Here is a 13,406-nt window from a genome sequence, read left to right as displayed (position 1 = left end):
GCTTCAATACTGAAGAACTTTCAGTAGATATAAAAGATACTTCAGGAGAAGTATATCTACCTCTTCTAACTAAAGGAGAAATAGCAAAAAGACTTTTGACTATGAAACCTGAGTTAAGAAGAACCATGAATATGGTGCATATAGGAGCAGTAAAAATTCTTCTAAAAGCACAATTTAAAGATGGAATTAATTTTCTTATAAAAATGACTCTAGTTGACAATAGAATTGTTAACAGACAAGATGCTCTTTTAGGAGCAGTACAAGGAAATTTAGCATATGGAAAATTTATGTTTACTATATATCCTAAATTTGCCTTACATCGGGATTCAAAAGATTTCGATAAAACATTATGTTTCATACATCAATGTGAAAGAACCGACCTTATGGAACCGGGTAATAAAGTATTTACGATTAATTATTTAATCTCGTATGCTTTGACAAATAATACTCATTCAATTGAGTATAAAGAGAAAGAGAATATAACAATCGAAGATATATTCTCAGAAATTGGAACTGTCGAAGGAAGTAAATTTTCTGAACCTTCACAGTTACAAGAAGATTGGGCAATTAATATTGCTCGCAATAAACAACCTCTAGTGTCCCGACCTAGACATAGTTTCACTGGAAACCCTTTAAGAATAGGAGAACCCAGTTTTACTGAATCACAATTAATAAGATCTATGTCTGAAAAGGTTGACAGATATAGTGAAATTCTTAAGGAAATAACTGAAAAATGACTTCATCATAGCCAATCCTTAAAAATTTAGAGCTTCTAAATGAAGAAATTATTCAAGAAGAAGCTTCAATACAAATTTTTCTTATAAAAATTGAGCAAGTTAGAGTAGATTTTATGACAAGTCATAAAACAAAAACTCTAAAAATAAAAGCTTTAAAAGAAGAAATTCTTGCTATTAGAAAAAGAATTGACAATCTCAAGGCTAGAAAAGCAATAATTTCTATAACATGAGTCTAATAAAAATCGAAGAATCGATTAAAGAATTGATCAAAAATGTAGAAGAATTAACTACCAATGAAGGCTTAGAAGCCATAGCGGCAAAAATTATCAAAGATGTCTCAGACAAAATTGATAAGATTAAAGAAGAAAAAACACTAAAGACTGAAGAACATAAAGAAAATACTTCTGATGAGAAAAAGAGATTTCAAAAATACTCTTTTCCCAACTTTAATGTTGGAAATCCTTCATTAGGAAGTTCTAAAAGTCCAAACGCTCTTGAATGGCCTTTCGGATCTACCTCAAAAGACTAATAAAAGTCAGATGAGAAATCCTATTCAAAAGATAAATCCAGAAATTAGACTTCAAAATATCTTTCAAAAAATAAATGAGCTTCAAAATGACTTAAGCATCTATCCATGTGATAAGCTTAAAAAACTGGATCTTTTGATGCAACAAAAACGAAATTTCGAAAAAGAAATACAAAGTCTTCAAAATAATAAAACTATTTTGTCTTGTAAATAAATGAGTTCTATCACGCAAAGAATAGAACAAATTTTTGACGAACAGCTGGAAAGCTATTCAGCCGAACAAATACAGGAACTCGTTCAACTCATGACCTTAAGCGATCAAGAGTGCGAAAAGAAATTTTATGAAAATAAAGAATTAAAAGAAAAATATTTTCCAGAAAATAAAGAAAAAATTTTTGCTTTAAAAGAACCCGAAACTGAAGAAGAAGATTCTTCAGAAGAAGAAATTCCAAAACATGTGATGAATCAATCCAGCGCTGCTAGTAGTAGTAACCGCAAGCCATCCTACAGGAAAGAGAACACAAAATATGAATTCTCTATGCCCTACCATAAGGGGATACCAAATTCAGATAAAAATAATGGTAGTTCAACTGAAATTGGTACCATAAAAATTGATTGTATTTTTGATTTTAATCAAAGAAAAGAAACAATCGACAAATGGAACACTGAAATTAATCTGATTATCCAGTCTAATCCAGAAGAATTTTCCAATGCCAAGGCCTTATTGTTATTAATAGAACATAAGTCCGCAGGAATAGTCCAAGATTTTATTAAAGGAACAACTTGGAATGAAAATCTACATGGGGATTATCTCTTTGATCAAATTATTAATGCCATGTATATGATGTTCGTAGGTATCGATTTCCTTACAAATAAAGATCGTGAGAACCAAAAATTGCTTGAAAAAGCAAGGCAGATATTAACCCAATCACAACTTTGTGATATATGTCTTTTAGATGACTTTACTTGTCTTTTTGAACAAAACTTATATAAGCTAAGCACAGGTGAATATCATTCTTGGATAGAAGTTTACCTAATGAAAATTCCTATTGTTGGCGAAAAAGCCAAAGAACGATGGAATAAAGAAAAGAACGATTTAACAAAGCACTCTCTAGGTTTTACTACAAGAATCGTTAAAGAAGAAATTGCTGTTTACTGCGACTTTTCCAACAAGCAAAAACAGTTAAAAAGATTTAACAAAAATTGTTGCCATAGAATTACTGATACACCTCAATTATCTTTCGGGTGTGAAGAGGAGAAAAACAATTATTTCAAAAAGAAATATAAAAGAAAATATAAAACTAAAAGAAGGTTTTGGAAACCCAAGAAAAGAAAATTCGTCCCTGGAAAATACATTTCAAAAGAAAAACCTAAAGTTTGTCCCCAAGGAAAAAAGAAATGTCGTTGCTGGATATGCTCGGAAGAAGGGCATTATGCCAACGAATGTCCTAATAGACAAAAGTTCCCAGAAAAGGTAAAGCTCATTTCTGAGGCAGAAATTGAAGGATATTATCCTTCGGAAAATATTTTTGATGACTATATGCAGATATATTCAATTGAAATAACTTATGATTCATCTTCAGACAGTAGCAATAGCTCTAATAGATCGAGATGAATAAAAATAAAACTTTTAAACGGGGGGGGGGGGGGTGAAGATGAAGACCCGGACAATTTTTATAAAAATCTTCAAAAAAATCTTCAAAAGAAAAATGAATTGGTTTATTTAAATTCAAATTCCAATTATCTCAAAGGATGTCTAGTCAGATGGCAAATGTGGTTTTCTAGATATTCTTTCGACATTGAGCATCTCGAGGAAACCAAAAACGTGCTGGCTGACTGCTTGACACGAGACTTTCAATAATCGTGAATACTATTCACACATTTTTTCTCCTATTTAAGGAGCTAAAACCTTCCTCAAGTGGAGTATACAAATCTTTTCCATAAAAAGAAAAAACTCATGGAAGAGCTAAAGGCATTACGTCTCAAAGAAAAAATTCTTCTTATAGAATTAAAGTCTATTCAAGAAAAAATAGCACTCTATGACGAAAGTCCAGAAACAACTGCTAATTCAGAGCAGGAATACGAAAGGAGACAATCTGAATATATTCCCTTTCAAACGGCAAAGGGTAAAGAAAAAACAAGTCCGTTTACTCCTGTTGCTTTGGAAAAAAGCAAAAGAAAAGTTAATGAAGAACTAAGATCTTCATCTAGTCCAGAAGCAAATGGCTCTGGTAAAGACAAATCAAATCCGTTGATGGCTGACAGTTTGCCAAAAACTGAAGAGGTCTCATTAAGACCAAGTTACTCTCAAATCATACAGAGACCAGAAAATCCAAAAACAAGGTTCTATGTTATATTTGACGGTGAGCATAGAGGGATATACGAAGACTGGTCAACAGTCAAAAGTTACGTGGATGGAACCAGCTATCCATTCAAGAAATTTGGGACGTTAGCACAAGCCCAACAAGAAGCCACTCGCTATTCAGCAAATCTTGGAAAAAGAGAAATACCTTTGAAGGTAACAATTTTTCCTGAACCTTTAAAACCAGGAAAACAAGAAAAAACCGTTGAGTTCAGAAAAGCTTCCCCATTTCCTTCAAAATTAAAATTTACTGAAGAGAAAGAAGAAGAAGAATCCCAAGATATTGTATCTCTTGATGAATTTAGATCATTATGGTCTAAAGCGCGATCTTTAAGTCAAAATGACTTTGAATCCGAGCACATTTACACAGAAGATAAGGCTACTAAAAGTTTAATTGTCTTTTGTCCAGGCGCAAGCCCATAACTTATCTCCTTAGCATTCTCTGTTGGGTTAGTTAAGTATATTTATCCCTCCTCTAATTTACAAGAAATTAATTTAATGGCCGAAGGAATGAAGAAAGCTATAAAAAACTTTCGAAAAAATATTGCAGCAGCAAAAGATGCTAACATCTTCATCAAGTGTACCTCTACACTCCCAGATTGGCACCAAGGAAAGTCCTTCCAAAGTTACCACCATCTGGAAATCGGTCTTGCTAAAACAAGAGGCGTGAATCCATCCAAAGTCATGGAAGAAAAATATGAAGACCCAAGCAACTGGGTTGAAATAAGAGTCAAGAGTTTTCTAAAAATTCTTGAAAACTTGCAAAAAATAAAAGTTGGAAGCTTTAATAAAGTGAACTATTACAGTCACCACTGTGTAATTACCAGCTTTAGTAGTCTTCCACTACCAAAGCACGAGAAAGAAGCTTTAAAAAAGATGGAGCAAAGAATCATCTTTAATAAAGTAGAAGCGGGGCCAGTCACAAAAGAAAGACTATGTCAGGAGCTTCAACGCACTTATGAAAATCATAATTGCGAATACTGTTCAGACAGTACAAAAGAAGATAATAGCTCTCAACTTTACAGCTATTACTCGGATGAAGACACCAGGGAACTGGACCCAACACATGGGTATGTCGATTAAAAAACATCATGCATGACGAAATTAGAAGGGCATTTTAGTCCATTGTATAAATCTTCTCCTCTATATAAAGGAGATTGATTCTTAAGTTTAGGCATCTCATTCTCGATCCCGTTCTATCTTTCTTTTCTCTCTTGTAATCATGTGTATTAGTGAGTAATCTCCTTGCTAAAGGAGTATTATGTAAGTACTAAGAACTTCTTCCCTCGGGAAGAACAGTTGTGAAATAAATATATCAGTTCTTATTATCCATCAAGTTCATCTTTAAGAATTTTGTAAAACCTAGAGCCCTGGAGCCATAAGAGTATCGTTGAGGCAGGAGGCCGTAGGGAACAGATTGGTTGGGTTGCTCACTTGTAAAATTCAACTTAAAATGTTCACTTAGCTGGATAAGAAGAAGAGGTATGGTTTATTTCATAAATGTTAATTTACTTTAAAAAGTATTTATTATAATCTCTCCTTAAGCATCTTTACAAAATTTGATTTCTCAAAACAAAACTCGATTAATCTTTATCGAAACTAAATGATTTCTCATTGGGAATTTAATAAACCTAAGAACACAAATGAAGACTTCATGTCTTTTATAAACCCAAAGACATATACTCATGTCTTATAAAAAAATTAATAAACAAAAGGTTTTCAAAAGATTTCATGCAATTAAAGACTTTTTTATGATGTCTCTTACAAGGACAAAATTAATAAACGAAGGTTTTCAAAAAACTTTCAAGCATTTGAAGACTTATTGTTGTCTTTCAATAATAAACTCCATAAATTGTTTAACGGCATAACATATATTTATAAATTGTTTAACGGCATAACAGATATTTATAAATTGCTTAACGGCATAACAGACGTTTACAAATTGCTTAACGGCATAACAGATTTCCGCATTCTGGTATCAAAGCCTCGTGCTCGTTTTTAAAAAGTGGGATTAGTAATCAAAAAATTACTATTAATCAAAATATTACAATTTAAAAAGTGGGACTCGTGGACGGCTCGGGCTACCTTTAGCCAATGGGGGGGGGGGGGGCGCATACAGAGTACCTGGCGTTACTTAGTTGGTCGTTTCAAAAAAAAATACTTTGGTTAAACAAGTTTATGTTTCCATTGGAAGCTAACCGGACAATTAGAAATGAATCACTGGTACATGGTAGTGAAAACTGTCACACCCCCAATCTAGGCCTAGGAGTATGAACCATAGTTGGTACCATATTTGTAAATAAATCAGAGTTATGGTTATTAGCGGAAGACTTTAAAATATAAGGATCGATATTATAAATATTTACAATACAAAAGACGAGACAAAAGTCTCGTTTGGTTTTACTTGTTTATATGTTTTACAAAACCACCAAGTTTTAATATTTACATAAAACTATCCGAGCCATCGGATACTTGAGCTTCTTCGTTCTCTCAAGCTCTAATCTTGATTACCTGCACAATGTTAAATAAAATACGTCAGCAACGCATGCTGGTGAATATGCTGCCGCAAAAATATTTTCTTTACTTAATTACCCCTCGAGACCACGTAAGCCTCGGCCCATCTTGGCTTAGGAATAATCAAGTTAAAACAACAATCATTATAAACTCGAGTCTCTGCACTAGGTCACCTCAGCGAAACACCGCAACGTTTATGACATAACTTAGGTACCATAAATATACACATGGCCATTCCCCACTCGGACGTAACTTAGGTCCGGCTCATCGTGGCTGGAGGTCGTGACCAAGCGTGGTGCGATGTGCCCACCGTGTTCCACATATGAAAGGATCCAGACAAACGTATACCATAGCCTGAGGGCTGGCTTATACTCTTATTTACAATGTTTTTAGAGACACGTAGCCTCATGTAAAGTTTTACACATAACACATTTGTTTGTTTGAAATCAAGTTTGTAAAAGAATGGCGTATTCACCTTTCAATGGGATCGGCTTCCAACACCATCCGTTAGTTCTTCCTTCGCTATCTCGCACCTATAGTACGAGTATAACATTCATTAGTCGGATACACGATCCGGCTTAAGACATTTAGTCTTATCATCTCGATGAACCTTTAGTTCATTCTTTTATTTATTTTAAAACCTTTAGTTTTAATAGTAACTTATAAACCTTTAGTTTATATTGAAAACCCGACGTTTCTTCTTCTTTAAGAAACATATTTCTTTTATTATTTAAGTATATTCATAATACTTAAATAATATATTTCTATAACAAAGAATAATCTTATCTTTATATATATTAATATACATATTTTATCTTTCTTTTCTTTGTTAAATATTTCTTTCGTTTATCGAGAATAATATTGACTTAGGGTATTAAGCCCTTTCAATATTTTATTATTATTTTGGTCGGGCATTATGCCTACCTTGCTTGGCTTGGCAACACCCTAGACACTTGGGCAGCACTTCGACGCCGCTTGCTTATCAACTTTTACTTGATCAGCACCTTCTTACACTTGGCACGCCTTTCGAGACGTCAACACCTTTGGCACGTACTTCGAGAAAATCACCGGGTCGTCAGGCAGTACTTCCTTCTTGTTCGGGATGTCGGGGAGTGGCACGTATATCCAGGTAACGGGCACGAAAAATGAGGCTCGGGGCACGTTTATCGAGACGGATCAAGGGCACGCTTTACGAGGTAGTGTGAGAGTCTAGAGAGAGTATGTGTGTGATTTTTGAGGTGAGAATGGCATGAACTCGTAACCCCTATTTATAGGGCTGATCTTGACCCCATCGCGGTAGGCGATGGGTCTCTCGACTGGCCCGTAGCGTACTGCGACGTAGGCCTGGCGAGTCAGACCCCTAGACCTGCCACGTGTCAACACGTGGCAGGCGCCGCCACACGTGTCAACACGTGGTGACACGTGGCAGCAGACGCTGCCACCGTGTGCCACGTGGCACACGTGTCAATCCGTGTCAGACACCCCATCGCGGTACGTGATGGGTGTCTTTTTGACCCTGTCGCGTAGCGCGATGGGCTCAGAAAACAGAATTTACATTTTAGTCCCTGAAGTTTGGAAATTGACAGAATTGGTCCCTTGGCTTTGAAAACTTGACATTTTTGGCCCGAAACTTACGTGATGTTACAAAAACTGAAAACTGCTCATTAGCAGTTGCAGACCCACCGACAATGGCAATTGATGTCCACATGGACAGAGGCTGCCATCGGTGGTAACATCTCATTAACCACCAAATTTAGACGCAACTGATCAATCAATGACAATCTAACCTCGTATCGGCAACTGATAACTAGTAACAAACCAACTTAGCGGCAAACCAAACCAGTGATATAAAAAAAACAAATGTGTCCCCCGGTGGCACGAGTGTGCGAAGTGCAACCATCACTCGCACCATGCGCGCTAATGTGAAGTAAAAAAATAAGAAATAATACTCAACACCTTGTAAATGAGAAACATGTTAGACGAAGGTCCCACCCATAGTGTCACAAACACTTATAAATGTTATGGAAGGCCAATCGTGTTATGACCATCCGATAAGTTGATAGTGTTATACAGCACCACTCACATGATTGATCTTATGAATCATGTATACACATTTTTTTATATTGCGGGTCTAAATATCTTTAATATGCTTGAATCATTCTATTGAACTTTGTTTGTCAAACCTATATTTTGCTAATGATACATGAACAAAAGTAGATATGTACATGGGTGCTTATTTGTGTAAGAATACTTTTAGGCCATATTGACAAGAATAAATGTAAATAGATTACCGAAAGTAGATGCACGAGCATAGATTATAAATACTTTAAACGTAAACATGTGGCATACCAATAGAAGTATTGTACTAGAATTTCTCAATGTATATTATAATATCTTTATGTAGTGTCATTTTCTTTTCTTGTTTTATAATATCAAGGGGCTATTGGTATTTATACATGCTATCCTCGTGTTGCGTGTCCTCGTGACATTAGTAAAATATCTAACTCACATTTATTTCCAAGGGTCACGTTGCATAATTCGTGTGGAAAATAATCTTTAATATACATGTTGTCAAAGTGACTACCCAATGGAGACTACAATGCATTTCTTTTTCTTTTCTTTTTTTATTTTTTTAATCCACTTGCAAATATTTGAAAGAGAAAACAAGGATTAATAAATTATTTGTTCTTTCAACAAATATCCTATATCCGAAAATAAGTAGTTTAACGATTAAATAACAGAATATATATATATATATATATATATATATATATGATAATTACAATCTCATACTTGGTTATATAATCATATTTATTAGTCATTGAAAATTTTAGTAAAAAATGTGTTTTTCACTTATTTGGACACAAATTATTATTGGTATTTGTTTTTAATATACTGATTACTAACATGTTTAAAACAAAGTTAAAATGAATGTGACATCGATACTCTAAGTTGTATGGTTGTGACTTTGAAACTATGGAAAACAGGTTTGTCTTATATCGGTGGAATGATAAGCGTTTTACAAGTGAGAGGGCTTACAAAAATGATTTCTTGTATAACAAGACACATTTAGTCAAGGTCGTTTTCGAAAATCTCTTAAAATTTTGGGGCTTGGACGAGTATGAAGAAGGGCCTCTGAAATCACGTTTTTATTTATGCGATAAATAAGTTGACAAATTTATTAGTTGGGTTACATTTCCAAAGCCCAATGTACGGACCAAATCAAAAAAAAATAAAAATAATAAAATGTTACTAATAACTCATATAAAACACAAAGAAAACTTTTTCTATAAAAATTAAAATACCACCAATTAAAATTGAATAACTCATGACCTTTGATTTTATAGACTACATTCTTTTCATTGCAACAATGAGTCATTTCTATACTTACGTTTTAAAACAAGATTATATATAAAATATATAAAACATTTTCTAACGATGATGGGTCTCTTGGGAGAATGGGTCTACGCTAGGGATGAGCATGGTACCGTACCGGTACCGATCCCGAAAATCGAAAATTCTTGGTACCGGTACCGGTACCGTACCGATCCCGAAACCTAAAACTTTGGTACCGATTCGGTACCGGTACAAATCGGTATCGGTACTGATTTTGCTCATCCCTAGTCTGCGCCTGTTGACCTCTTCGACCTCCTATGGGCCGAGCTTGCATTCAGTGGCATTTGCAACAGTGCAAGACACCCGCCGCGCTCAAACTGGGGATGGAATCGGGACTAGTCAAGGAGTGATGTGTGTAATATGCATTTTGATTGTGCCTTTAGTATTTCCACTCATGGTTCGAGTGTGTTTGTTCGAGTTCCATGAGTTGCATAGTTAATTGGTCATTAATTACAAGGCTCTTGAAACTCCTTATCTCTGCTATACGTGCAAAGATTGAGCACACACGGAAAATCGTTCATGCAATCAGATTCTCAACCAGTCATTTGTTTTTGGTTAAGTGTTTCATTTTCCATTGTAATTCGTTTATGTATTGTAATTTTATTTCAGTTTTGTAATAGTTGTAGTTTTGTTTTTTGTTTCTGGTTTCCTTTTCTCTAATGTAATTTAAATAAGTTTTTATTAAGGCTATTTTTATTTTCTGTGAACGGTTGCCCTGCATCAAGTTGAAGTTTGGTGACCATGATTGATAAACACAAAAACGAAAATTTAGATCATAAGCTCGATCTCTGTAATTCTCATTATCTCGAAAAATTAAAATACTCAAAACTCTTAATGATCTTAATGATATAATCCACAAACTCAGGTATATATACTAATTTAGATTTCAAAACCCATTTAGACTAGAATACAAATATCATAATCATATTCAAATACTAAATGGTAAAAAAAAATCTAAATAATGAATAAATAAATTTCTTCTTGTCCAAGTCATTGGCTCGACTTGTTCGCCAAGTAATTTATTTCATGTAAACCAAGTTGCGTGCTCAACTTGATAAACAAGACACCAACTATCATATGCTCGATGAGTCGGCCCAACGAAAATTACATCCAACACAAGTACCCGTCAAGTGGATTTCCAAATGCATTTTTACCATTCCAACTTTTATACAACTTTTTACGTTTTTAAATTATAAACAAAAAATGAAAATAACAATAAAATGTAGTGAATCAAAACGTAGTGAATAAGTAGATTATTTTATTACTAAAAGACAAAAGAAAAATAACAATAAAATGAGAATGTTTTACGTGTACGATTTAGGTAAACAAGCACGCATGTTTTGGATTGTTGTGTAAGGCATCACTTAATACCAAATTTCACATAAAACATTGTCTTTAACATCCCGAATTTTATAACGATAAATAAAAGAGGCCTATGATTTTAAAGCGAGTGCTAATATTTAATTAATATTAAATATAGAAAGAATCATGGACTTGGGTAATTAAATGGATTAAGATGGTGGGATGGACCTTAGGTCCATGGGCTTTAAGGGATATAAATACCCCTTAAACTATCCTAAAACCCTAACTTCTCATTTCATCTTTCCATAATCCCTTCACACACCCAAAACACACACACAACCCGAACCAAGATCCGAAGGCGAAAACCCGAGCTTGTTGGTGCTGGAACGTCGTGACAAGCCAAACCAATATCAAGACTTTACCGTGTTCGTAGTTCGACTCGTTTAAGGTACGTTATAATTATGAATCGTTCGTTTAGGTTCGGTTTTGTTTGAGAATTCATAGATCTGTTTTAGTAGGTTAACAACGAATCCAACACAACAAATCCTACTAAAATCCGTTAACATTTGATAGGTTTATTGATAACCTAAAGGAACCCGTAATATGAATGTATAAATCGCACCCCTTGAACATGAATGTTTGGTTGATTTGAGGGTTAGGGTTCGTATGCGCTTGGATTCCGAATCCATTGATACCTAAATCGAGTTATTTGGTTAAGAAACGAAGATGATTAGGGGGGGTTAAGAACGAACAGTAGCTGCAGCTGGGCAACTTCGCCGCAGCCAAGTTCGCTGCTGTTAACTTCGCCCAATAATAAGTTCGCTTCAGCTAACTTCGTTACTGATTGGACTTCGCTGGTTAAGTTCGCTACTGTTAACTTCGCCAGTAGTTAAGTTCGCTGATGTTAACTTCGCCATTAGCTAACTTCGCTGATGTTAACTTCGTCATTACCTAACTTCGATGATGTTAACTTCGTCATTACCTAACTTCGCTAATGTTAACTTCTCCAGTAGCTAAGTTCGCTTAAGTTAAGTTCGGTAACGAATCAGATAGTGAATCAGACTTAATTAGGAAATAAATTAAAATCCTAATGGAAAATGTGTTAAGACAGCTTAACCCCAGCCAGGGGATCTGCCCCTTGGACCCCGCTAGGGGCTGCCACCCCTAGAACCCCGCTGCCAGGGGCGCTGCCCCCGGACCCCCGTTCGTTGTGGGTAATAATTGAACTAGAAAGACGATATGGGTAATGATAGTTAAATTGATACGTGTAATTGTTATACAGTTAGTCGTGCACTACTCAAGAAAGAAGTAACCATTAACGGAAGAAGTAACCGGGTTCAGGTGAGTTTCTAGCCCCACTCATTGTTATGTTTTTCGGGGCTGTGTGCATACTCGATGTGATTAGTTAATACACTTACCTTAAGTGGTAAGTGTATTCCATATATGATATACGTGATAGATATGAATGATTGATTGTGTCACACCCCAGCTTAAGGCCTAGGCGTATGACCAATAGTTGGTACCTGTTTTGTAAATACATCAGAGTTGTGTGTTATTTTAGCGGAAGATTTTGGTTGAATAGAATATTAATTTATTTGAAAACTTCTCGGATAATAAATACCCGGTATTTGATTTATAAAGCTTGTTGAAATACCGTTTGTAATATTTTAATAATTAAAAACTGAGCCATCATTACCTTGCGAGCATCTAACTCCATGAATGTCTTGCTACCTGTACTAATCTGTATTCCCTGAAATGTGGGAAAAAAATACGTCAGCTATATGCTGGTGAACACGTATGACTCAATAAGACATTTTGAATGACATTATAATACAAATATAGTTTTCTCTACAAGCTCAGCAGAACCATTTCTATTTCTGGTCTATGTACCACTGCCCTACACACACAATTGTTCCCGAGCCACGTAACCCTTACCGGGAGACTAGTTATGACCATTAGCCCGCGGCCACGTAGCCTTAGAATGATTAGGCTGAACGGTTATGTTTGGACCCAGACACATGTGTATTCGGTCTGAGTTGACTTTATTTTCTACTTTGTATTATAAAGTTTTAGAGATAACTCGATCATGTAAACATTGATTGACTCGCTAAGACAAACTCCCGTTCGTCTCATTGAGTATAATATGTTTTGACTGATTAAAAAGGTTGACGTATTCACCTGTGATTGTCTGTTCTGAATGATTGGTGATCTCGTTTGAAACCTTGACTGTGAATGATTGATTGGTTGATTGATTGATGATTGACCTATTATAAAATAGGTTTATATAAATATCCAGATCGTTACTTGATCCGGCTACAGACCCTTAGTCTGGTTTTGATAGCTTTGAACCTTGATTGATCATTTGTTTGAATAAAATATTGAGACATACCGTCTTTTTATTTATTTACCAAATCATATGCTGAGTTTCTTCTTCTTGAAGAAACATCTATAATCTGTTTCTTCTTCAAGAAGAAACATTCATTGACTGCTAGTATTGAATGTAAAATCTTATGTTTCTTAATCATATAGAAACAATGTTTTTACTATATTCATTGCGTATGAAATGCTA

At 34.9% G+C, this 13,406-nt stretch overlaps 1 protein-coding gene across 1 annotated transcript; it reads left to right on the top strand.

Moving 5' to 3' along the window:
- The first annotated feature begins 203 nt into the window (after positions 1 to 203).
- On the top strand, positions 204 to 737 carry LOC143620270 (uncharacterized). The gene has a single exon (XM_077091984.1). It carries the CDS (start codon positions 204 to 206, stop codon positions 735 to 737), a length of 534 nt encoding a protein of 177 aa, XP_076948099.1.
- Positions 738 to 13,406: the final 12,669 nt, after the last annotated feature.

The sequence above is a fragment of the Bidens hawaiensis genome, unplaced genomic scaffold (genome assembly GCF_021521415.1).
Source record: "Bidens hawaiensis isolate Kalapana, Puna unplaced genomic scaffold, B.hawaiensis_p1.1 tig00002553_1, whole genome shotgun sequence".
Taxonomy (NCBI): Eukaryota; Viridiplantae; Streptophyta; class Magnoliopsida; order Asterales; family Asteraceae; genus Bidens; species Bidens hawaiensis.
This window is presented reverse-complemented; position numbering and strand designations above follow the sequence as displayed.

Excerpts from the sequence above, each read along its gene's own strand:
- LOC143620270 (XM_077091984.1), top strand. The coding sequence starts at position 204 with ATGACTCTAGTTGACAATAGAATTGTTAACAGACAAGATGCTCTTTTA.